Source organism: Silurus meridionalis, chromosome 9 (assembly GCF_014805685.1).
Source record: "Silurus meridionalis isolate SWU-2019-XX chromosome 9, ASM1480568v1, whole genome shotgun sequence".
NCBI lineage: Eukaryota > Metazoa > Chordata > Actinopteri > Siluriformes > Siluridae > Silurus > Silurus meridionalis.
The window spans coordinates 14,804,558-14,830,826 of NC_060892.1; the positions used below are offsets into that span (position 1 = coordinate 14,804,558).

General features: G+C 38.8%; 2 protein-coding genes across 2 annotated transcripts; one reads left to right on the forward strand and one right to left on the reverse strand.

Annotated features, from left to right (window-relative positions):
- The first annotated feature begins 760 nt into the window (after positions 1-760).
- On the forward strand, positions 761-10,332 carry eif4g2a (eukaryotic translation initiation factor 4, gamma 2a). Its single transcript, XM_046857626.1, has 21 exons — positions 761-783; positions 1,969-2,079; positions 2,192-2,260; positions 3,575-3,700; positions 3,842-3,944; positions 4,021-4,152; positions 4,245-4,311; positions 4,391-4,542; positions 4,630-4,740; positions 4,827-5,003; positions 5,087-5,219; positions 6,372-6,526; positions 6,609-6,707; positions 6,815-6,943; positions 7,038-7,133; positions 7,344-7,556; positions 7,654-7,912; positions 8,006-8,210; positions 8,428-8,636; positions 8,763-8,884; positions 9,137-10,332. Exons 1-21 carry the CDS (start codon positions 761-763, stop codon positions 9,200-9,202), a joined length of 2,757 nt encoding a protein of 918 aa, XP_046713582.1. The 3' UTR covers positions 9,203-10,332.
- A 2,742-nt stretch (positions 10,333-13,074) lies between these two features.
- On the reverse strand, positions 13,075-25,044 carry ctr9 (CTR9 homolog, Paf1/RNA polymerase II complex component). Its single transcript, XM_046858175.1, has 23 exons — positions 24,882-25,044; positions 22,368-22,466; positions 22,036-22,275; positions 21,823-21,940; positions 20,819-20,908; positions 20,288-20,544; positions 20,068-20,175; positions 19,712-19,948; positions 19,538-19,627; positions 19,316-19,444; positions 18,524-18,707; positions 18,332-18,420; positions 17,344-17,529; positions 17,154-17,241; positions 16,804-16,952; positions 16,483-16,599; positions 15,863-16,008; positions 15,413-15,484; positions 15,017-15,302; positions 14,282-14,436; positions 13,993-14,089; positions 13,782-13,894; positions 13,075-13,696 (listed from the first exon to the last, which is right to left on the reverse strand). Exons 1-23 carry the CDS (start codon positions 24,924-24,926, stop codon positions 13,333-13,335), a joined length of 3,459 nt encoding a protein of 1,152 aa, XP_046714131.1. The 5' UTR covers positions 24,927-25,044; the 3' UTR covers positions 13,075-13,332.
- Positions 25,045-26,269: the final 1,225 nt, after the last annotated feature.

Here is a 26,269-nt window from a genome sequence, read left to right on the forward strand (position 1 = left end):
GCAAAACAAGTGATGACGTGATTTAAGATATAAAAAAAAAAAGATTCCAGGAAGCTGATGTCGAAACAGAGTGCGGGTTCAGAAGTAAAAAGTGCTCCCTCCCTCAACAGCCTGGCAATTGTGAAATCACTGAACCATTTACTGTTACTGGCAGGCCAAAAAATAATAATAATAATGCTTTTTGTAACATCTTCAAAGCTAATGTGCAGACTATTTATTTTGTTTTTCATGGAGACTTTTGACCCTTTGACATTGGGAACTTAAGTAGAGAGAATTTATAAGTCCTTGGGCTCCTGTGCCTGTGCCTGGTAGGTCTGATCAGGAATCCCCCCCCTTCATTCAGACTTCATTTCCAGCTACACTCCCAGTTCTACAGCACTGACCAGGAGAAAGAGCTTACTGAAGATAACTGAATGATCTTTGGTGCCATCTGGTGATCTTGATATAAGATTGCATTGAATTCAGTGTGTTGGAAAGATTTCCAAATTTTTTGGTTTGCTAAACCTACAAAGAAAAGCTGCAATATAAAAAAAATAATATTAATAAAAATGAAACTGAGAAACATTCTCATCTAATAAATCTGAGCCCCCGTGTGTGTGATTTGAGGATCTGGTCTACGCTGTTTAAAAAAAATCACTATCTCTGAAAGCCTCGTTATAATTGTATTAGGAAGCCCCGCCCCCCGTGCCTCTGAAAACAAGCTTGATGATGACGCATGCGCCAGCACTTTCGGTTGGTCTGACGAATAAAATTGCGCCTGATGCTGACGTCAGGCCTCAGACGGTACACGGTGTCCTCCTTACCGGTGAAGTTAGCATTAGCATTTAAATTACCTTTAAACTTTAGCATTAGCGGTAGCTTAGCTTAACTCAGGGGCGCATTGTGGTTTCCGCCGTGATAACTAGCTAACGTTAAAAAAAAAAAAAGGGAAAAAAAAAAACTAACAACAACCCCTTCTATTTTCCCTTCTGTCTTTTTTTTCTCCCCTTTGAAAATAAAACCACGACGAAGCTGAAGGTCTTTTAGAAAAGGTAAGCGGTTTATTTTGTTTTAAAATGTCGTTAGCTCGTTGGACGCACGCGCGCTGCGTTGGGAAATGGCCTGTTCTCCGTCTCTTCTCCCGAACAAAAAGAGCCGGATATATATATATTATTTATTGAACACATTTTCGCTTATCTTTCTCGCAGTATAATTTTTATTCGAGGTGATCAGACGAATTTGTGACTTGTCCTCGAATACAGATATACATTTTATTCCTTTATGATTGCTAACTAAGAAAATGGCGGCTAGCTTTAGCCTCCTGCTTTGCTGTATGCTAGCTCACTCTGGCTTAACAGTTTATCAGAAAAAGATTACATGTTTATCTGATTATAATCTGATTTTTTTTTTTAAAAACCTCTTCTGTCGACAATTTTTTTTTTTTAATAAAAAGTCCGTCAGAAATGCAACATCCTGTTAGCATGTTTTTGTGTAAGAAGGGCAGTTGGCTAATCAGAGGCCGGCCATTTTCATTCCTTTTGTTTGTGTTTGGTGATATTTTATAAAGATTGGAATTTTGCGTAACACCCAGTAACTCATATGAGCAATTTCCCCTCAGTGTCTGTGGCGTCAAGAATGTTTATTTCCTTATTAGTTCTTTCCAAATGTGATCTGGGATAGGGCAGAAGTCTTTGTCCTAACCTGAGAGGCCTTGTAATAAATCTAGATCAGATCAAACGCACTATAACTCGCCTTCTGATCACATCAGGACAACGTTTATTAGTCATTATGAATTAAATGTACACAATTCCTTCTTTTTATAAAGTCATATTTACGATTTAAGAAGTGTTTTTTTTGGGGGGGGGGGTGGTCTGAAAATCATTGAGTATAATAACACAAGAATTCTTAAACTCGTTATATAGATTGCATGCTTGTGAGGAAAAAGGGGGAAAACTTAAATCAGTAAAATTCTTTTTATTTCTCTTCCAGATCGTGTTTCTCCACCCCACCCTTTTCAACATTATTCTTTTTGAGTGTCCATCGTTGTCAAGCCGCCAAAGTGGAGAGTGTGGTTGCAGAGGGGGGTGCTTCTCGTTACAGGTAAATTTTATTTCTGTACAATTTGTCCAACAAGCTTTGGAAGTGAAAATGATTTGTGTATCGTAATACGAATCTGCCATTTTTTCATATTCGTAATGTTGATGTTTTGCAGTGCTTCTTCGGGAGGGGGAGGAGGAGGTCGTAGTACACCTCAGCACCATCCCACAACTGTCGGTAACAGGTATTTATCACTTCATAATGAGATCCACATAACAAGGAATAAAACTGTGTGTGTGTGTGGAGAAGGGGTAGAGGCGAGAGGTGGAGGGAAAACTCATTTTTACTATTGCTCCTGTACACTACGTATCCATAAACCTTAAAATTTTAACTTTTTCTTCTTTGTTTATTTTAATTTGTCACAATCTTCACACTTTCTGGCTTCGCCATCTAGCAGCGGCGTCTTGAGCTCGTACATAAATTTTTTGTTCGTGTAACAAAGCAAAAAAATCGGCCGAGTGACCGCTCGTACCTCGGAAAACTCGTACATTAATGCACTTGTAGGTCAAAGTACCACTGTAGTTGTGAAAGGAAGGAGGAAGACAGTGAACAATGACTTACTTGGTCGGTCACTGTTTAGATACAAGCCGTTGTAATGCGTTAAGTCTGGGTGAAGGGAGAGCTCGCTAACTCCATTTGCAACACAATTCATATAACCACAGACAGGTTTCCAAAACTCGTGCTTTTTTATTTTTCTTGGCAACAGCGGTATGGGTTAGTCAAAGAAACTTAGAAATGAGCATCAGAAAATAAAATGGACATAATCCTCAGTCTCACACACGCAGTAATAGCGGAAGAATGCAGTGGCATGCTTTTCCCAAAATACCGCTCTGCTCCTAATAGAAGCGCAACATATTGCATTTAGTGTCTTTAATTAAAGCCTGTGTAAAGTTCATTAGTTTCAGTGTAGACACACCTACGGCTTATAGGCAGGTGCGGCTTATTTATGTTAAAAATAACAATCTTTGTCAAATTCAGTGGGTGCGGCTTATATAAGGTATTATAGTCCGGAAATTACGGTACATACATACACACACACGCACACACTTTTACCATAGTTTTACATGTAAAATTGTAAATGTAAAATGTAAAATAAAGCGGTGTGATTTCTTAAACCTTTTGTGGTTACAGTTAATTCAGGCTGTACCATCAAACAGTATGTTCTTAGCTCCTGCTTTTGCATTAGGTTATTGCAGACATAAATGCAAATGTAAAAAATTTAAAATACATAAAGATAACAGCTTTTGATTTTATTTAGACAGAATTATATGCCGCTCGTGTTACTAAAAGTTTCTGTTTTAAAACTAGAACTGTTTTAAAGCACTAATTAGTTTTATAAGTAAAATTTTAGAAACCTATGATTTAAGTTTGAGCTACTGTTATAGAGAAGGAATCAACAGCACCTGACTTAAACAAAGAGTATTTAATGGTACTGCATTGTAGACGTGGCAACCAAAAGCATAGGTTTTAATATAATATTGTTTCTTTGCTTTGCCAGCGAGTTCCTGGGGAAAACCCCAGGGCTTAACGTTCAGAGATGGGTTCCTTCACGAAGCACTAGACGAGATGTCAGCTCCTCAAATGACAAAGAACACCAAGATGCAATCTTCAGAAAAGTGAGAGGGTAAGTCCATTGTCTAAATTGTATGTATGTATGTATATGTGTGTGTGTGTGTATATATATATATATATATGTGTGTATATATATAATGTATGTGTATGTGTATATGTATGTTAGCTTAACTTAACTTATTTTCTTTGTCAGCATACTTAATAAACTGACCCCTGAGAAGTTTGACAAGCTATGCCTTGAGCTTCTGAATGTGGGTGTGGATTCAAAGCTCCTCCTCAAAGGAATCATCTTGCTGGTGAGTCTCTGTTTATCATGAATAAGGTAAAAAAAAAAAAAAAAACGTATTTCTAATTTTTTTATTTTTTGTCCAGATTGTAGACAAAGCCCTTGAAGAGCCCAAGTATAGTTCACTATATGCTCAGCTATGTCTGCGTCTGGCAGAGGATGCTCCAAACTTTGATAACCAATTATCTGAGATCCAGTCATCACAAAAGCAGAGCACTGTAAGTACTTAACCCCCATCCTCTCATCTGTGGAGATTAAGTGTCTGTAATTGTGAGTTGCTGTATTTAATGCATGTTCTCTCTTGTTTCAGACATTCAGGAGACTTTTGATCACAAAGCTTCAAGATGAATTTGAAAACCGCAGCAGAAACGTTGAAAGTAAGGCACTTGTTTTTGTTTTGTTTTTTAAACTAAAAGTTAAATATTGTAGATATATAATTTTTCTTTTTTTCCCCAGTTTATGACAAAAGCGATGGCCCTCTTACCTCAGAAGAGGAGGAGCAGCGTGCCATTGCTAAGATCAAGATGCTGGGCAACATCAAATTCATCGGGGAGCTTGGCAAGCTTGACCTCATTCATGAGTCGATCTTGCATAGGTGCATCAAGACTGTAAGTTTACAGATGAATTGTTTAGCAGATTGTGAATAGTTTGTATTGGTCATAAACTTAAAAACATTTTGCCTGCCACATTTTCAGCTCCTGGAAAAGAAGAAGAGAGTACAACTTAAAGATATGGGGGAGGATTTGGAGTGCCTTTGTCAGATAATGAGGACTGTGGGGCCTAGACTTGATCATGACAAAGCCAAGGTAAAAAAGAAAAAAAAAAGTGGTATAAACCATATGGTGCTTTTCTGTTTTGGATTGACTTTATAATGTTTTTCCTCTTTCCGCAGTCTTTAATGAATCAGTACTTTAGCCGCATGCGATCCATAATGAACAACAAGGACTTGCCTTCAAGAATTCGTTTCCTGCTGCAGGACACGTCAGAGTTGCGAGAGAACAACTGGGTGCCCCGAAAAGCTTTTGTTGATAACGGACCTAAGACCATCAATCAGATTCGTCAGGATGCAGTAAAGGTTCACCCACCTGTACACATCTGATTGGTTTGTTTGTGTTTATAAGAACCAGTGCTAATTTTCTGTATTTGTTTCAGGATTTGGGTGTATTTATTCCAGCAATGACTCCCGGAATGAGAACTGACTTCTTTCAAGATAGCCTTTTCTTGCAAGCACGACTGACTAGGGAGATTCTTGGTGGATTGGCTGATATGTTTGGACAAATGCCAGGTACACCCTAAGCCTGTGTTCTTTCCAGTGTTTATATGGTTTTTAATCTCTCAGGCTAATTTTGAGTGATGGGTTTTGTACAGCTCTCTGTTTACCATGGCAATGTAAAGGTCAGCTCATGGTGCAAGAGGATTTTTAATTTTATTATACTTTATTATTTTCTATCTATCTCTATCTCTATCTCTCTCTCTATATATATATATATATATATATATATATATATATATATATATATATATAAATTTTTTTTTGCTGACTTTTTTAAATAGTGACTTGTTTGTACAATTTTCAAATAAAATTTAAGATGTCACAATCAATTGTACTTTTTCCTAGGTCTTCTTGTTGGCTTATATGAGAGAGAGAAAGCATGTCTCAGAATATGTTCTAATGTTTTGTTTCCATTGATCCTGGATAATTTTTATGACTTGGCTTCTTATGTTGCAAGTCAACAAGACTAATGTATATTTTGCTAATTGGAATTCTTTTCCAGAATTTTTAAACATTTTTGGAATCAGTTTGTTGAAACCGTTTCCCCATGTCAATAACACAAGTGCTTTGTAATGAAATTAATATTTGTGATGTTGACTTGTAGGGGAAAATATAACATGGTTTTATTACCACCATACTACAAAGCTTGGTGTGGTGGTGCTTTACTCTTCTCAAATCTTAGCAATTACACCTCTGCTGTATTTGGTTAGTTTTATTATTCTAGAGTAGTTAGTAGTTACTGTTTTTGCCTCGGTTACAGTAGCTAAATCAGGCGTTTCCTCTTCTCCTTTTCCTTTCTTAAATCTTAATCACTTTTTTAATTAGTTTTATTTTTATTAAATGTTATTAGGACAAGAATGTGGTATGTCCAACATACAATTCCCTGTAAATAAGATGCAAGTGTTTATGTTATGTGAGCAGTTTAAGGGCAAACTGCTGTTTATATAAAACTAGTAACTAATTCTGACTGTCTGTAAGGTGTGTGTATAAAGGTGTGTCTCTTCTTGGCTTTTAATCTGTAGTAATTCTGCAACATTGAATGCCAACATGCAAGCTCTCTGGCTGGTGCTAAGCTCATACACGCAGCTATACAGTATGCATTTGAACCAATGTCACATTATTTACCATGCCCTATCTTTTTGGTTTCATTCTGTCTGAACGCAGGCTGTGGAATTGGAACTGGACCTGGGGTGATTCAAGACCGGTATTCCCCCACCATGGGGCGCCATCGAACAAACCCACTCTTCAACGGTCATGGTGGCCACATGGCTCCTGCTCCTCAGTCTCAGTTTGACAAGCCTTTCATGAAATCCAATCAGGTATACTACAATCTGATTTCTCTCTTTTTATAAGCTTTTTTTTTTTTTTGACGTTGTTTGAGTTGTCACTTTGTTTCCAAAGGGGCAGAATATGCTTTTCCAGAACCAGGCTCAGCAGCAGGCTCAGTCCAAGGACACGCAATCACGTTTTAGCAAGAAAGGACTGCTCAATGCTGATGAGGTACAAGATATCTGCAAGAAATTGTATAATTGAATACAAAAGAGTGCTAGTTACTTGAAGGTAAATATTTCCTTTTTTTTTTTTTTTTGTCTTTGGTGCCAATACAGATTAGCCTGAGACCAGCTCAGTCATTTCTCCTAAGCAAATCCCAAGTGCCAAAGCTCCAGCCACAGATTCCCAACATGATTCCTCCAAGTGCTCAGCCCCCACGGACATCCACTCCTCCACTAGGACAGGTGCTGGTCTACTCCTAATCACCAGAAATCTTCACTACTAAATATGGTTCTTTATGAATTTTTCCCCTCTTTAATTTTTTTTCATCCTCCACAGCTTGGCCTAAAGACAAATCCCCCTCCCATTCAGGAGAAACCTCAGAAGGCAAACAAGAAACCACCGCCTGCCAAAGAGGAACTTCTCAAGATGACTGTATGTGTAATTTTAAAGCATTAATAATCTAACTAACATTTAACAACTTTTGTAGTTGTTGCATAATTGCTGGTAAAACAAGCACTTAAAAATGTACAGTCATTTAAAAATTAATGTTTGCATGGTAACTGTACTACAATTTAATTTACATTTTATTTATCTATTTTGGATTTCGTCTAAGACCTCAAACTATTATTTGTTGTCTTTCAGGAGACTATTATCAAAGAGTATCTGAGCAACAAGAAAATCAGCGATGCTGTGAACGGTGTGAGAGAGATGAGGGCACCTAAACACTTCCTGCCAGAGATGTTGAGTAAGATGATTATATGCTCGTTGGACAGTTCAGATGATAAAGAGCACGTTAGCAGTCTGTTCCACACACTGCGTACTGAGGGCCTTATTACTGGGGAGAACTTCATGCAGGTGTGATTATTACACTTTTTTTTTTTATATAATCTGCTCATTCCTTCCACCTCATGTTGAAGCCCTCAACTTGATTTGCTGTTTTCTGTTACCACAGGCATTCCTTAATGTTTTGGACCAGTGTCCTAAGCTTGAGGGTGACATTCCCCTGGTGAAGTCCTATCTGGCTCAGGTTGCTGCACGTGCTATCGTTGCTGACCTCATGAGTATCGCAGACTTGGCTCATCCACTGGAGAACGGTGTACACTTTCCTCTCTTCTTGCTTTGTCTGCAGCAAACAGCCAAGCTAAAGGATAAAGAGTGGCTCACTGACTTATTCCAGCAGAGCAAGGTCAACATGCAGAAGATGCTGCCAGGTATGTATGCTTGTGTAAATTCTCCGGTGGTGTGTTCACATGAGCCTGTAGTGTTTTACCTGTTATTTTATTGATGTGATCCTTTATCTACAGAAATAGACCAAAACAAAGACCGTATGTTGGAGATTTTGGAAGGAAAGGGCCTGAGCTTCCTGTTCCCACTCATGAAACTGGAGAAGGAGCTGCTGAAGCAGATCAAAGCAGACCCAGCACCACAGACCATCTACAAGTGGATAAAGGACAATATTTCACCCAAACTTCACACTGATAGGGGTTTTGTCAACATTCTGATGACCAGGTAATTGCTTTTATTTGCAATAATGCTATTTAAATTGGATTAGTTTATAAGGGGGTGTTTAATATTTCATTTAAATTTTTTACATTAAATCCTGTACAGATAAGGTTTAAGCTACAGTGGTATAAGAGGAATAAAACAATTATGGTGTTGTTGGAAGACCACTGTGGGGGTTTTTCGGCCGATGTTTTTAACCTATTTCTAACCTTTTCCCTTTCAGCTTTTTACAGTACATTTTCCACGAGATGTATTCTGATGAAGCTGATGAGCAGCTGTCCTCGCCTTCAAAAGAACAACTTGATCAAGAGAAGCAGCTGCTGTTTGCTTTCAAACCAGTAATGCAAAAGTTCCTGCTTGATCACGTGGAGCTGCAGGTCAGCGCACTTTACGCGCTGCAAGTGCACTGCAATGCCAAGAGTTTCCCCAAAGGTCTGTAATTCAATGCAGAAATGTCTTGTAATTGAGGATATTTGCAAACCAACACCACCCTCAAATTTTTTTGCCTTATTTTATATGATTGAAAACAATAAGTTGAATTTCTTTTTCTCTTTGCAGGAATGCTGCTGCGCTACTTTGTCAACTTTTATGATATGGAAATAATCGAAGAAGAAGCCTTCCTTGCATGGAAAGAAGATATTACCCAAGAGTTTCCTGGCAAAGGCAAAGCGCTGTTCCAGGTATTGCCATTTTTGTGCATGTTACAACTCGATTGTGCATTTATAAACAGGCTTAATTGTGTGGTGTCCTGAAAGAACCTTCAGTATGATCAAAATGGTTCAGTAGCAGTTTAAAAACTGGTTTAAATTAAGAAAATTGAATTTCTAGATGCCGTTCCAATGTTAATAAAATAAACTTACTCTGTATCTAACAAGAATTTTTTTTGGAGGTTTTTCTTCTTCTTGACATATAATGTATAATCCCTTGTTTAGGTGAACCAGTGGCTGACCTGGTTGGAGACTGCTGAGGAGGAGGAGTCTGAAGAAGAGGCAGATTGAGAAGTCAACCAAAGCCTTAATGGTCTAAAATAACATCTTGCTTTTTCTTTTCTCACCCGTCTTACACCCACGGTCATCAGTCATGGTTTTCTTTTTTTTGTTGTTTATATATATATGTATGTTATTAACATGTTTGCTTTAATTCCCGCATTCCACACCAGTTTAGTCCCTGCACCTTCATTATTTAAAGCATTTAATGGTTTACTATGTTTGAATTGAACACCTAAGGAACGGTATTAGCGACGTCATCCTGCTCGTTTTTGCTTATAAAGACCGTGTATTTGCGAAAGCCTTTTCTCCTGCTGCTGTAACACAACATGAGCAGAAATGCACTTTGTGCTCAGTGTCATGAGCTGTTGCAATACGATCCCTCGATTGTTACAAAGATCCTACGACTGTAATCAGCGCGACCGTAAAGTTTTAATAGTTGACAGTTTTTTCTACCTCTTTAGTGATGGGTTTAGTGCGCCAGGATGAATCAAGTCTCCTTTTAAACAGATGGAATTTTGCAAACCTGCACGGTGCTCAAGTCCGAGTTGGAGAAAAGACCCCACAGTTTACTCTCTCGTGCTAATCTGAATGTGACAAAGGAAAGCCATGTGGGAGATGAGTTCAACAGCCTTCTCTCTCTCTTTTTTTTTTTTTTTTTTTTTTTGTTTTAAATCAACCCATGTTTGTCCCCTCAAATACTTGTCAAACTTTAATACTTGAAAGTGTTTTTCTTTCTGTCTTTTGCTTCTTCTACTTTACAGCATCTTCAGGGATTTACCAAACATGGCCTGTTTCAGATGCACCAAACATTGATTGGTTTTTTAGATTTAAAATGAAACTTTTAATTGGTTAAATAAAGATAACATGAAATTGAAACTTGAGAACCACTTCTGAATGCTTATTAAAACCTAAGTCTGTTTTCCATAATATCTTCACTAGATATTTATTGAACTCTATCATGACAAAAAGAAAATGACTGCTTTATCTTTAGGTAGAACAATAAAAATGGATGCACAATGTGGTATACATCTGTACAACGAATGACTTGCTATTGAAAGTGTTACTGTAAGATGTAAGAGCTCTGATTGTTCTGTGTACCACTCACTTAACTTTCAATAAAGTTACACACCAGGATCACAGCCATGCCTGTGCATTTCTGTATATAAATGGCTACTCTTATTTTGTTCTCAAATCTGATTGGTCAAAAGGCTTTATTCACTTTCAGCTGCAAGCCACATGTTTATTACTGTTCTTGTCCTCATCCTAAAATATAATTTCACTTATACTTCATTTCTAGGATGTTTACCATTTTTCATAATGAGTCTGCAGTGTTAGTATTTGGTGGCTTCAGTTACTGGAAAGTGTTTCGGAAGAGTTTATACTTAAATAAGCAAATTGTCACTGCATCTTTTTGATTTTATTAATGGAGAGAGTTGCAATGAAGAACTTTTGTGGACATTCAATATCAGTTGTATGTATGAAAGTAACTCCTTGGTTAAGGTTCAGGACAATTGAGGGGAAGGTCATGAGTTCAAATTCCAGCACAAGTTTAGGCTCTTAGCCTGCAACTGCTCAATTGCAAGTCACTCTGGATAATGAAGTCTGCCAAATGCCATAAATAAGGAGAATGGTATCATTGTTAGATCCCATTCCAACTAATCTATGGAAGGAAGTGTTACAGCTGGTGAGCCTCTTCTCAATATTATTAACTCCTCACTATCTTTAGGTCACATCCCTAAAACCCTCAAGGTAGCAGTTATTAAGCCTCTAATTAAGAAATCTAATTTGGATCCCAACACTATCAAATTACAGATCCATTTCATCCCATGTATGTCTCAGATTTTAGAAAAGATTGTCCAGTTATTTTCCTACTTACAAGAGAATATCTTTGAAGAGTTTCAGTCAGGTTTAGGCCCCATCATAGCACAGAAACTGCTCTAGTTAAAATCAATAAGGACCTGTTTTTAGGCTACATCTCTCTGTTAGTCTTACTAGATCTTAGTGCTGCATTCTACACTATAGATTACGATCTTCTTCTAGATCGCTTACAAAATTACATCAGCATTCAGGGACAGGCATTAAGATGGTTTAAGTCCTACCTGTCTGATCGTTACCATTTCGTAGATTTAAATTGAGAGCCATCCAGGTTAATACTAGTAAATTATGGTGTGCCACAAGGTTCAGTTCTAGGACCCCTGCTTTTCACAATATACATGCTTCTCTTAGGAAATATTATTAGAAGGCATGGGATTAGCTTCCACTGTTATACTAATGATACCCAGCTATACATCTCATCAAAACCAGACGATACAGCTCAATTAGCTCGGATAACTGAGTGTGTTAAAGAAATAAGAGATTGGATGACCCATAACTTTCTACTATTAAATTCTGATAAGATGGAGATTTTGCTCATCAGCCCAAAAACCAGTACACAGAAGCTCCAGCATTTCAACCTGCATTTAGGCAGATGTTCTGTAACTACTAGTTCAACAGTAAAAGACCTGGGAGTTATTTTAGACACAAACTTGCCTTTTAATAATCATATCAACCATGTTACAAAAACAGCCTTCTTTCACCTTAGAAATATTGCTAAGCTAAGAAACGTTATTTATATCTGATGCGGAGAAGCTCGTCCATGCGTTCATGACCTCCAGACCAGACTATTGTAATGCATTACTAGGTGGTTGTCCTGCATCATTAATAAACAAGCTACAGTTAGTCCAGAATGCAGCAGCCAGAGTTCTCACAAGGTCGAGAAAATATGACCATATAACCCCAATCTTATCATCCCTACACTGGCTACCTGTTAGTTTCGAATCGACTACAAACTACTGCTACTTACTTATAAAACACTAAATGGTTTAGCTCCTAATTATCTATCCAGTCTTCTAACAAGTTACAATCCGTCATGCTTCCTGAGATCTCAAAACTCTGGACTTTTAGTAGTTCCTAGAATAGCAAAGTCCACTAAAGGTGGTAGATCATGCTCACATTTAGCTCCTAAACTTTGGAACAGTCTTCCTGATTGTATTCGGGGCTCAGACACACAATCCCAGTTTAAGTGCAGACCTTGTTCTCCAGAACATCTGATCACATGCACATTATCAACTTGTGCTGTTAATATCATGAACAGCAGCTACGCTAATTTCTCTTTACTGCTTCTCTTTCTCTACCCATCCCGAGGCATCCTGAGGTTGCTCCAGCTCCAGTTACGTCCCACCTCATGACGATTATGGACCTTTAAAGAAGTAGATGCCAAACTCGCAAACATCCTGAACCATCTAGAGACGTACCAGTGCCAATTGGATCCCACTTCATGTGGAATTTGGACAGAGAGTGTTTAAAGGCTTTGGCATGGAGAAGCTGGTGTTGGATCTGTGATGATCGCAAATGTTGAGCTATTTTATGAGTTGCTAAGTAGCTCCTAGTTTTATAACCACAAATGACTGTATGACTGTAGAAAGAACATTACTTATAACTGTACACTCCAGTGCTCATGTTAGTTCTCACTCTCCAGTGTTCTGTATTGTTTAAAGACTATAATCACAGTCTTGATGTCACCCAAATGAGGATGGGTTCCACTTTTGAGTCTGTTTTCAGTCGCCACGGCTGCTCATCAGGTATTAATACACATCATTCACCTTAACTCTGAAAATTCTGTAAAGCTGCTTTGAGACAATGTCTGTTGTGAAAAACGATATAAAAATAAACTTGACTTAATTGCTGAAGTATAAATAGAATGAAACACTTCTGTTAAAAAAAATAAAAAGTTATATAAAGTTGAAATTAATTTGAAATGAATGAATCCTGACTCAAAAGTATTTTTCATTTCAATACAAATGTAAACATCAAATATGAAAAACTATAGGCTCTGTTGAATATTTAGGTTCCATCTTAGTTTATTTTGAAACAACACAAATTCACCATTTTATTTTATGAAAACTCAAATTACATGATGCCTTTTTCATCCAGAAAAAATAATTCAGCTGTTTTTTGGGGGAAAAGTGTCACTAAAGTATCATTTACTAAACCAGCAGTTAAAAGGTGTCTGAAGAAGAGACGCAACACTGACATCTAGGACAGAATAGAAGCAGGAAAAAAAAAAAAATCCATGAAACACATTTATAATGTGTTTAAACTCAGTCACTGTCATCATCAGATCCTCGGTTTGAGGCCTCGTTGTTGGATCCCTCAGGCTCGGATTCGTTCACTGAGCGCTGAGGTGATCCCTCGTTTTCGGAGCCCTGATCTGAGGCTGGTGCTGGAGAACCGGGTCGGGATTCGTCATCGGAACCGTCCGAGCGGCTCCTCTTGCTTTCGTTGTCCGACTGCTCAGAATCAGACTGCGGCTGCGGCCTCCTCCTCTTCTTCACCGGCTGTTCGCTGCCAGACTCGTCCTCTTCTGAGTTGCCTGAACGACGACGCTCTTCGTCCGATTCGCTGTCGGAGGCGATGCGTTTCTGGTGGCCTCCGTCCTCGGATCCCGAGCCGCTGTCCCGATTCCTAAGACAAACAAAACAAGCGGGATTGTTAAGCAAAGGAGCTTCTCCGATTAATCACCTGATTACACAAACACAAAGACTCTCACCGGTCCTCAGCTATTTTCAGTCCACCCTCATCTGAAGAGGAATCCGAGGAGGAAATGATGGCCTTGGATTTGATCTTGCCTTTAAGTGATGGTGGCAGACGCTCAGGTTTCGTCTAGTGAGAGAAAACCACGATCAGTACAGACATTAGCAGGTTGGCAAAAATAGCAGATAACCACAATGGTAGTGTTTTTCCACAAGGGGGATCTGTACCTTCTCAATCCTCTTGCGTTCTCGAGGTCTGCGCTGTTTTCTGGGTCTTGAGTTGCCTTCATCATCGTCACTTCCTTCCTCTCCACCTTTAACTGATCTGGAGAAACAGATACATATGCGGTTTGGAGCTCTGTGCTCTCTTAGGCTTTTAAAACATAACATTCAATTTGCTGTTTAATGGCAGATTAATAGGATGAAATTAATAATCACCTCATACTTATTTTTTCATTTATTAATCAGTCACGTTCACTTACTTGTTTAAAAAAAAAAAAAAAAAACACCCACTCACCTCCTCCTTTTCTTGCGTGGCCTCTTCTCTCCCCCTTCCTCTTCTTCCTCTTGCTCACTCCCGCTTCGAGGTGCCCTCTTCTTCTTCTTCCTGACAGGCAGCTCTTCGTCAGAGTCATCATTGACAAAGTCGTCGTATTGTGATCCCTTCTTACGCTGATAAATAAGAAGAGGACAATATTTTTTGCTTCACACTGATCCTTAGCTTTGCTCTTTAACAGGATCTCACATGCCATATAAAGTTTAGAAAAAGGCAGAATAGTTCGAATAGTTCTAGTCTTTAAATACGAGACAAAACGACGTGGTGGAACAACTGTTTAAAGCTGCTATAATAAGCGATACAAGGAACAACTTATTTTGCAGACACTCCACCAGATTAAATACAGTCCAATACATCGTGGTTCTCGTTTGGAACATAACTAACAGCAAATTGCGGATTATCTTCAAATTCGCGGGAATCCGCAGCGGGACAGAATGTCCTGGAACGCTAGGAATAACATTGTAAACTGTTTCACTAACAAATTTTATCATTTTTGTTTTAAATGTCCAGATGACATTTTTTCTAATGTCTAGATGAATTCACTAAGGTACCTCAGTATTTTGCAGATTATCGGAATTTAGTCTTCGAGCGTAACCCACGTGAATTCCGGGGGACCACTGTATAACTGTAAATTGGTAAACTACTATGTCATTAATTAATAAATGAACACTTCGAGGCATGCTGATTGGGACTGACCCGTCCGCTTCCTCCTCCTTTCTTTTTCTCTTTTGACGACTCCTTCATCTCATCGGTGAAGGAAAGAAGGTTCTTGGTCTTCTCCACATACTGCGCTCGCTGCTCCAGGAGTTTCTTCTGTTCCTCGGCCTCCTTAACCTTTTTCTCCTCCTGTTTGCGAATCAGTTGCTGCCTCAGCACCTCTCGCTCCTGGTCCTGTTTGGCTCGCAGCTCCTTCTCCTCCTCGTCCTGCTTACGGGCGCGGGCCACGTGGTACTGTGCCTGACTCAGCAAATCAGAGCACTGCCTACAATGGCGACACATGTTCTACATCAGATCGGCCCTGGTCTGGGTCTCAGAGCTTCTATCAAACAGGGTTACATCATCACACAACCTGGAAGAACCATGTGAGCCCACCTTGCTTCACTTGCAGCCAGCGCGAGGTCGAATCTCATCTTGTCTCCAGCTTTACTAAGATAGCTGAAGTACCTGCAGAAGGACAGAGCAAGTTTAGGATCAAGGAGAAGTCAAAATTTGATTTGGGAATTTATTAAACACCTGCTTATGCCTGGGAGCTGAAATAAAATTTTAATAACAATACATGCACAAGTGTTATCACAAATCACCACACTGCCATTTCCTATAAGGAAAAAGGTGCAGGTCAGAGTAGAGCAGGGTCAGCTCTGGGTTTTATTTTTGCTGGAGGTCCCCACACACACACACACACACACACACACACACACACACACACACACACACACACACACACACACACACACACACACACACACACACACACACACACACACACACACACACACACACACTTTTAAGCAGTTATATCAGGATTGGGCAGAGTAAGTATACCTGTGAGCAAGCTCCAGTTCCTTCACTGCACTCAGCACAGCCTTTAAGTTGCTCTTCTCGTCCTTCAGCACCAGAGTGGCGAGCCGCTGCAGCACTAAGGCCACATTAAACATCAACACCGTGTCGCTGGGAGCCACGTGACGAGCCTAAATATATATATACATTTATTAACAACATATATGGGATTCTGTTCACTCTGCCATTCGCAGATCACTGAACATTTGTGTTTAAAGCTCTGGCAATCTAGATCCATCAACGTTGTGATTTTACAACAACAACAACAAAAAAACTTTTATGTGCATTTCATTAGAAAAGAATAAAAAAGTATAACAATAATAAATATTATTATTATAACTATTTCAAGTAGTAATAATAATAATGTCTATTTATGTTGTTATTGAATGCTATTGTATTTAAATCACAGTAACCTTTTAAAGTTTAAGTTATGGTGAATTTTAATAAATTCCTTTAGATGGGGAGCTCAATAAAAACACTAATTAAGTAATTAAATTTACGTAATTAAATTATTTTTAAATCATTTATTGTATTATTGATTTTTCCTGTTTTGCTGGAACAGTCTGAACTGCTTTTAAAAACACAAACATAAGTAACTGACTGACCCTCAGCAGCATCTGTTTGCATTCCTGTAGCTTTCCACACTTGAAAAGTGCCCGAGCCAAATACAGCAGCACCTCAGTGTTCTGGTACTTGTAGAATTTCTTTAGGCAGTTCTCATACTAGTACACAAACAAGAACAACAACAATAGTAAACAAATCACAGATTCATACTAACAACAATATAACTGGACATATTTGGTGTGTCTGTGTGTGTGTGTGTGTGTGTGTGTGTCTGTCTGTCTGTGTGTGTGTGTGTGTGTGTGTGTGTGTCTGTGTCTGTGTGTGTGTGTGTCTGTGTGTCTCTCCGTCTCTCTCTCTCTCACCATCTGCACAGCACTGATGTACTGCTTCTGCTCCACGTAAATGTGCGCCAGGTTCAGCCAAACATCGCTGATATCTGCTGTGGCTTCCCGGACCTGTGCAAACACGTCACGTGCTTCACGGAAGTAACCCTTGTGGGCCAAAACAGCTCCTGCATAAGACACAACACAGCAGGGAATCAGGTTTTTAAAAAAAATCAGATTCTTGTCCTGGGCAAGAAATAACAAAGCACATTAGAAAATATCATGCTGTGTGTTTTATGTGGGAACTCTCAAATGCAGACATTCAATTTATAATATGTTGGAATTAATATGTTGAATAAACTGAACAGAAGGAATTGGGGAATACATACCGATACCATTGGCAGCATACAGATTCTTAGAATCATTCCGCAGAACTTGTTTATAAATAGCCAAAGCTCTGTCCTGGTGCCTCTTTTCCTACAACAAGAAAATAAAAAATATGAGAAACTAAATGAGACAAAATGCCTCATTGTGCATTTTCTTTGCATATAATTGTAAACACTGAACCACATCTCGCACCTTCTCACGATCCCTCGTAGGCTGGTGTAGTGTCTGCAGCCATACGTTACCCAGAGCCAGCATGGAATACGTGTCGTTCTGAGTAGACGGCTGCTTCAGGATGCGCTCAAACTTCTTCTGTCCGGGACCCCATTCCTGCTTCGCCAAGTGGAGATTTCCGATCAGGGACCAAGCGTCTGGGTGATCCTGTAACGACATACACGTTATTAAACAAGGACAGGAGGCGGCGCAACTGTGGTGCCAAAAGGTTGGGCAGACTCTCATCACATGACCGTGATGAGATTCACAGACTACCAATCAGGGAAAAACTGTCAAACTATTTATTATTAAAAACAGTATCTGAATAAAATATGTACTCTTCTTCTTCTATCGACTTCTTCTGTTAGGGTTCGCCACAGCGGATCATCCGTCTCCATACCCCCCTGTCCTCTACATCTGCTTCTTTTAAACCAACTACCTGCATGTTTTTCCTCACCACATCCATAAACCTCCTCCTCTGTCCTCCTCTTTTCCTCCTTCCTGGTAGGTCCATCCTCAGCATTCTCCTACTGATATACCCCATATCCTTCCTCTGCACATGTCCAACCATCTCAATCTCGCCTCATCTCGCCCTCACCTTCTCTCCAAAACGTCCTACATGTGTTGTCCCTGGAATAAACTAATTTCTAATCCTGTCCATCCTCGTCACTCCCAACGAAAACCTCAACATCTTCAGCTCTGCTAGCTCCAGCTCCACCTCCTGTCTTTTACTCAATGCCACTGTCTCTAATCCATACAACATCACATGTCTCACCACAGTCCTATAAACTTTCCCTTTCACTCTTGCAGATACCCTACTATCACAAATCACTCCTGCCACAATCTTGTTAAAACTCCACTGCTATCTCATTTAAACATCTCCATGCTTCTACCGGTTAAAATATGTACTCTTCTCATAAATTAAAAAAAAAATCCATCAGTGAATTACTGATTTAAATATCAAGACTACCTGGTTGATCTGAAGTGCTTCTTTAAACCAGTCTGAGGCTTCATAGAAGTTGCCTTTGTCTCGGGCCATTGCTCCGAGACGCAAGTAACCTATTAAAATGATTAATTATGAATTAGGACAATTATGTTAAGCTCTTTATACTTTAGAAGAACTACATAATCAGGGAAAGAAACGTGTATTTCTATTTCTTACAGTCAACGTAGTTTGGATGTTCTCTCAGGATGTTCTTGTAGAGCTTCTCAGCCTCGTGAAATTCGCACATGGCCTCATAGAGCCGCGCCAGGTTGTAGGAGGTGGTAACGGAAATGGCGTTGTAGTAATGCTCATCATGCTCTCCCTCCGCTTTGGCTCTCTCCAGAGAGGCCAGGAAGTATTTCTTTAATTTCATTAAAAAAAAATAATAAAGAAAAAAAAACAGAGAGGTGTTATGGGTAAAATGTATATCTCTGATATTAAAAACTCCCAAAGTCCTTGGGCAGGATACATGCATGTATGTGTTTACAAGACCTTGAATCAGACTAAAAACTGTATTAACATGTTTCCTAAACCTTTTAAAATGTTCACAACAAAATCAAAGAAACTGGGTCCGATTCAATCAAAAACAATCCAATCATCCGATCCACACAAATAAATCCTTATCCAGTTCTGCTGAACACAATTCATCCCATCCCACTCCATTTTTATTCCATGAAATCCTGCCCAATACAATTATATGCAATCTCAATACCCTCCTGTCCAATACCATCAAATTCCACCCAGTCCCATACTTATCGCTTCATCCCCCCAGCTTCAGTAAGTGTTTGACTACACCTGGGTTGGAAAAATGTTCTTTTTTTTTTTAGCAAACTGGATCAGACCGAATTTCAATTTGGTTGATTGTTTTCTAATATTTAGAAAACTAGACATAAAACTTTCGATTATTAACAGATTATTAGACAGCATTTAAAGCAGCAATCCTACATACAAAATATGAGCCATTTTTACCTTTGCTTCTCCAAGGTTCCCCAGTCTGAAGTGCAGAGCCCCCAGATTGTTAAGGATCTCAGGGGGAACATCAGCTTGAACTTTCTCCTGGAGAATACGTGTAGCTGTGCCGTATGCGGACAGAGCCCCCTGTAGAAGGGAAAAAAAATGTGTTTAGAGTTGTTTTTACCAAGAAATAAACAAATAAGTAGAAATGCTCCTATAAAAACATATCCATCATACCTGGATGTCTGTCTGCTCTAAAATCTGAGCAAGTTCAATCCAGGCTTCCACATCATCAGGATACTGCTCAGTAACTTTCTTTAGATGCCCCTTAAATGCAACGACACAAAAGATCAACATCTAATAGCTTGTTTATTGTGACCTAACCCCACGTTCATAGAAACAGAAGATTACTTTAGCGACGTCTCTTTTCTCCTGGTCGTCCGACGTTGCGTAAAGCGAACCGAGAATTTTCATGGTTTCGTAGTTGTTCGGGTATGCCTTTAAGACCTTCTCAAAGCACTGGGCTGCGTTTTCTTTGTCGCGTCGGTACACATACATCTGTCCCAGGCCAAAAAATGGCAGTACGAAGGTGGACGAGGCAAACTGTGTAGCTTGGTAGTAATACTGAAAAGCTTGGTCATAGTCCTCCTATATGTAAAAAATATATATATATATATATACAAAAAAATAAAATTAATACATAAATAAAGTCTTTTAACATATAAACACGTTTGACCTACATTTCAAATCCAGAACCTGGTTCTAACCTGAACGTGGAAGGAACGAGCCAGCTGATAGCAGCTTTCAGCCTGCATGGCTTCTACCTCTGTGTTGTGGAACGCATGAAGGGCCAAATGCTGGACTTTACTGTAATCCTTATTAAAAAAAAAAAAAAAAAAACAAAAAAAGAAAGACATCTTTAATGCATAAGTTCTATTTATGTCAAACAAAAACATGCACACATTATTCTCTTAATAATTATGTTACCTTTTTAAAAAAAAAGTGGTTGGCCAGGTGGTTGAGCACCATGGGATTGCTTGGGTCAATAGTGTAGGCTCTGGAGAGCAGCTGCACGCCGTTTTTGATGGAGTCAGCCTCTTTGTTGTTGAGCTCGAGGACAGCGAGACCGACTAGGGCTCCCACGCACTTCGGGTTGAGCTCCAGGGCGCGGCTGAAGGCTAGGCGAGCTTTTTCCAACTTGTTCAGCTTCACAAAGCAGTGACCCATCCCAAGCCTCACTTCAGCTACACACACACAAAAAAAGCATTAATGTGTCAGTGTGGTATGATGCACAATAAGTGCAGTTCGTTACTGATAAATGGAGAAAAGAGGAATATTATAATTCCTGAAGATTTCTATCATGGAGAGAAAACTGACATTATTTTACTGGAAAAACATCATATCTATCTAGACCATGTTTACTAATATACATGTCCCTTGTTAAATAACAATTTTAATCTGTTAATTATTAGGTTATTTAATAATATTTGTTCGGGATAATTGAAAAAAAATTCTCACCTGGACACCCGGGGTTTGTGCGTAGAGCTTTCTTATAGTAAGCCAAAGCTCCTCTGTAGTCCTTTTTGTTGAAGGAAATACAAGCCTTACCTGTGAGAGTGACAATATAATAATAAGAAATGGAAACAATATCACTTAGCACTTAATAGTTATTATTGCTGCATGTAGGTTTTTTAATATACTACAAATCAGTGGGATCTAAAAAGTTATGTTTCTGAGGCACAGCCAGGAGGCATATGAGTTTTTTCCCCAAATAATAATAATTTTCCAATTTTTGTCCACCTGTGAATTTCCATCCACCAGTCAGCTCTCCCTTATCACAAAACTTCTAACCATGGTGACAGCAAATGCTGCATTCATCAAGTGGGAGTTTTCAACTTACAAGTAGTAAAGGCATCTAATTCGCAATTCCAACTCAGAAAGGTGAAAGTCATGAAATTTCTGCTACTCATTAAAAATTCACTTAAAGTGAAAAATAACAACAAGAATTAATAGCATGATGGTATTTTGACTTAAAAAGTACCAAACAAAGTTTCTATAGACAGTGACAGAAGACCTGATATGAGTATTCAAATTGTATTCCAGTCCAGTGAAGCTTATCTTCATAGGAAGCCAATCATCTGTATCTTTTCAAACTCCTGCTCATTCTGCATCACGGTGCCATGAAACATGACATTAAGCCATCTTCTACATACACGAGCTCTTAGACACCCATGAGACTGTGACTGACAAGAAGGAGAGAGCAAAGCATCTGTACATCCGCAGATAAATCTGTGATCTAAACTGGCAACAGATGGCTTTGGCATCATCAGTATTAGAAGTAACACATCTACTGACAATAAAATCAACTCCAATAAACAAACAAAAGACACAAATGAGAAATGTTTAGATTGAATAGGGTAAAGTTCAGATATGGCGCATTAAATTTATATTCCAATAATAAAAAGAACTTGGTGAACGCCTGCTCTAGACCATGTGAGTGATGTCCTGCATGAGTTGCGCACCCAACAGTGCAGGGATGTTGTTTGTGGACTGGTTCAAGACGAAGTGAAACTGAGCATCAGCCTGATCCATCTTGTCCCCTTCCAGCAGACAAAAACAGGCTCGTCCCAACAGATGGTTCTGTTCCATAAATAAAAAACAAGAAATACTGTCTGTATCCTCTGCAAGACAAACCATGTCAACAGTCCAAGTCTAATTCTCTAATCCTCACTCACCTGATCGTACATGATGATCTTATCCGCCATCGTGTACAGGAGCGTTGACTGGTTGATAAGGTCCTTTTTCGCATCCTTGTTCTTTTCTTTGCGAGCCTGCTGGACATAATAAGCCGCCAGAGTGTCCAGACACGTCATCTGGTCCTTCTCGTGGTCTCTGTAGTCGAGGTTTCCGTCGATCCTCGCCGCCTCCAGCAGCTTCACAAAGTCCTCCGTCTTCCCCTGTTTGTAGTACTCCAACTACACACAGAGTCGGGAGAGTTAAACATGAGACGGCACGTGACATATCTTCTCTGAGCTTACTCACAAAAACAGGGAAAAATTAATATTACAGCGAGTGCGATCCATATGTGCAGCTGTGTGTGCTCCTGCTTCAGGATACTGATCACTTCATCTCCTTCAGGAAGCTGATCAAAGTCCAGCTCAATCACCTAAAGGACAAAAACAGTGAAGGTGAATCGACAGCATAGTTTCAGATACACAGAAGAAGCACAATTTAAAATTAAAAATTCTGTTTTTTTTTTTTTTTTTTACTTTTACCTTATCCACCACCATTATATTTGAATAACTAGGCTCTTTCCAACCCATATATCTCTATATTTTGAAAAAGGAACATGAGACCTATTTCTCATCCAACCTGTCCATCACCTTCTAACCCACAAACAACCTCAAGCCTGACAAGCATCAATGTTTTAGAAGTTGAAATACAAAGTATGTTCTTCTCACTGATGCTTCAAAATATGCTAACAAACAATCACTTGCTTTGAATATTCAATTACCATAAAAATAAATGATAATGCAAAGGGGTAAAAACTACCATACTATATTTCTGGGTAAAAGCATCTTCGCTTTCTCTAATGTTGGACAAGGAACCGCTTAACTTCAAAATAAATTATGATTTATGTTTCAATCGAAATGTATCTTCTTTCGGCTTCTCCCATTAGGGGTCGCCACAGCGGATCATCCGTCTCCATACCCCCTGTCCTCTACATCTGCCTGTTTCAACACAACTACCTGCATGTCTTCCCCTTATCACATCCATAAACCTCCTCCTTGGCCTTCCTCTTTTCCTCCTACCTGGTGGCTCCATCTTCAGCATTCTTCTACCAATAAAACTCATGTCCCTCCTCTGCACATGTCCAAACCATCTCAATCTCGCCTCTCTCACTTTATCTCCAAAACGTCCTACATGCGCTGTCCCTCTAATAAACTAATTTCTAATCCTGTCCATCGTTGTCACTCCCCAAAAAAAACTAACACCTTCAGCTCTGCTACCTCCAGCTCCACCTCCTGTCTTTTAGTCAATGCCACTGTCACTAAACTATACCTCCACCTCTCCAGGCTCTTCTTCACCTGCTCCCTACTCTCACCACAATATCATCCACAAACATCATAGTCCAGGTAGACTCCTGTCTGACCTCGTCCGTCAACCTGTCCATCATCACTGCAAACAGGAAAGGCCTCAGAGACAATCCTTGATGCAATCCAACCTCCACCTTGAACCAGTCTGTCGTTCCTACTGCACACTTTACTGCTGTCACACTGTCCTCATACATGACCTGCACCACCCTCACATACTTCTCTGACACGCCTGACTTCCTCATACAATACCACAACTCCTCTCTCAGCACCCTGTCTCCTTCTCCATCAACATTCTCAAAGCAAATAACGCGTCTGTGGTGCTCTTCCTCGGCATAAAACCATACTGTTGCTCACAGATGATCACCTCTTCTCTCCGCCTGGCTTCCACTACTCAAATATTAGACTCATTATTCAAATGTTTATGATAAAGCTACGATAAAGCTGTTTATACTATAAATTTGTTATTGAGTTTTGGGTTAAATCCATTTAACTCTAGACTAGACTAACAGGAAAATGTTTGCACTCAATAATAAATATACTAACTTTAATACTTTTGTGGGATTAACACTACTCAATTTTTCTTTTTAATGCAAAGATTTTGTTTTGAGAAATGCTGATTAAAAACAACAACCAGTAGTGATTATTAGGAAACCTATCTGAAATTAAACCATTTTATTGGCAAAATTTTAAATAAATATTTAGCAAAAAAACAAACAAAAAAAAACCAAACAACTGCAGTAACACATTTTAATAACACTTAATAATCAATATAAAGTTTATCTGTATTCTGTTAAGTTATAAAAGTGTATTGCAATACTGTAATATTTTGCTTTAACTGATAACATGATAACACAATTTCAGTTTTAAAAATAAAAAATAAATAATATTAATTTGTTCGAAAATAAGGTATGTTTTTGTCTTTTATTATTACTTATGCTCATTGTTAAAAGCACTACACAAATAAAAACGAATTAAATTAAACCTATATTATTAATATATACTCAATTATTATGAAACAGAACCTAAAACAAGTTATGTGAAAACAAAATCCCATTTTTATTTTATATTATTTTTATTTCGATTTTTTTCATAAAAAAATAATTGCAAAAAGATCCATGATTGTATTATTACGTAAAATAAAAAATAAACACATTAAAGACTAGAATGATTTCAGCCCCTTCATAAGTGAACACTACATGAGGAATACAACTAAATATTGTAATAAAGTAATATTTATAAAATGACAAACTTTGTTAAACTGCATAAGTAAATAATCTGTCATTACTATGACCTGTTATAAAAGCGTAATAAGTTGGATTATTGTACACATCTATAGTGACAGGACACTGGACAGGTTTAGTGTATGCCTCTGTGCGCTAACGATAGCAGTTAGCAATGGCTAATCGACTATTCACCAAAGTGTCCTTTTGCTAGAAATAAAGTTGCAGAAATGTTAAATATAACGTGCATTAACATTTACGCACCTCGTCAGTGTCCCGCAGGGGGATTTCAATCGATCCCCGAGACATGGCGGCGCTTTCAATCTTCAGTTTTCCGTCAGTTTAGCAGTTTGGCTAACTCGCTAATTTTCTCGTCGCTACCGACTGAACATGGGTGTTCATGTGAACAACAAAGTCTTTCACTTCCGGTAACACGACTTCCGGGCGCTAAAACGCATCAAAGTAAAGGTCCTAAGCGAAGACGAATGCACGCGCGCACGCGCACACGCACACACAAATATTTTGCCTTTCATTTCACATACACTCCCCGTCCACTTTATTAGGAACATCTATACACATTCTCATCCAGTTTAATGATCCAATCATGTGACAAGAGCCCAGTGCAAATCATGCAGATTCAGGCCCAGCACTTCTGTTAATGTTCACATCAGACCCTGAATGAAGAGAAAGTGATCTCTGTGGCTTTAACGGTGCCATTGTACCTGATGAATCTTTTATAAACAGTGTAAGTGACAGTACTGTGTGTGATAAGACAAGGCAGTGGAATTAGTACGAGCTGCCAGGAAAGATACAGAAAATTCAAATAATCACTTTTTAGAACCATGGCGAGCAGACAACCATCTCATCACACACAACACATCAGTAATTGTGGTGGATGAGATACAACAGGAGAAGACCATATCAGGATTCAGTCCTGTTAGCTGGACACTTTTGGCTGTAATGGGCACAGACCCACCCAAACTATTAATGAGTCTGTGCTAATGATAGTCTGTGCCTCAGATTTGAGTTTTTATATCCTCATTTTCACATAGAAACATAAGTTTTCAAACATAAGTTTTCAACGGATAGATAGATAGATAGATAGATAGATAGATAGATAGATAGATAGATAGATAGATAGATAGATAGATAGATAGATAGATAGAACTTCAACTACAACCCACTGACATGTCACTCACACAATGTTAATTAAATAAAAAATAATAAATGCTTGTTCTGTTTGAAGTGAATATTAACTGAAGCTCTTGACCTGTATCTGCATGATTTGTTGATTAGTTAACTGTACAAATGTGAAGGTGAGTGTATTATTTACAGTATATGCTCCATATGATTACTCTTACCCAAATTTTCTTTCGAATACTCTGTGTTGTTACTTTCAACTGAAAAAATTCTACAAAGTACTGTCAGCATTATAATGATTCAATCATCCATCCAACCATTCTTCCTCAGTAATCGTTTAATCCTGGTGAGGTTGGTGGGTGGATCTGGATCCTATCTCAGCCTGGGAACCTTTGTTGTGTGGCAGAAATCCAGGGTTTGATGCATACACACATTCATACCTAAAGGCGATTTATCATAGCCAATCCACCTCCTAACAAATTATTGGATAGTTGGAGGAAACCAAAGAACCT

What these genes read in the sequence shown, in the direction of transcription:
- ctr9 (XM_046858175.1), bottom strand. Translation starts at nt 24,926, where the DNA reads ATGTCTCGGGGATCGATTGAAATCCCCCTGCGGGACACTGACGAG. An exon ending in CTACGAGGGATCGTGAGAAG is followed by an intron (nt 17,242 to 17,343) that starts GTGCGAGATGTG and finishes TTCTTGTTGTAG; the next exon opens with GAAAAGAGGCACCAGGACAG. An exon ending in ACATCAGTGCTGTGCAGATG is followed by an intron (nt 16,600 to 16,803) that starts GTGAGAGAGAGA and finishes TTTGTGTACTAG; the next exon opens with TATGAGAACTGCCTAAAGAA.
- eif4g2a (XM_046857626.1), top strand. Translation starts at nt 761, where the DNA reads ATGCTGACGTCAGGCCTCAGACG. An exon ending in GGGGGTGCTTCTCGTTACAG is followed by an intron (nt 2,080 to 2,191) that starts GTAAATTTTATT and finishes GATGTTTTGCAG; the next exon opens with TGCTTCTTCGGGAGGGGGAG. An exon ending in GTCAACATTCTGATGACCAG is followed by an intron (nt 8,211 to 8,427) that starts GTAATTGCTTTT and finishes TTTCCCTTTCAG; the next exon opens with CTTTTTACAGTACATTTTCC.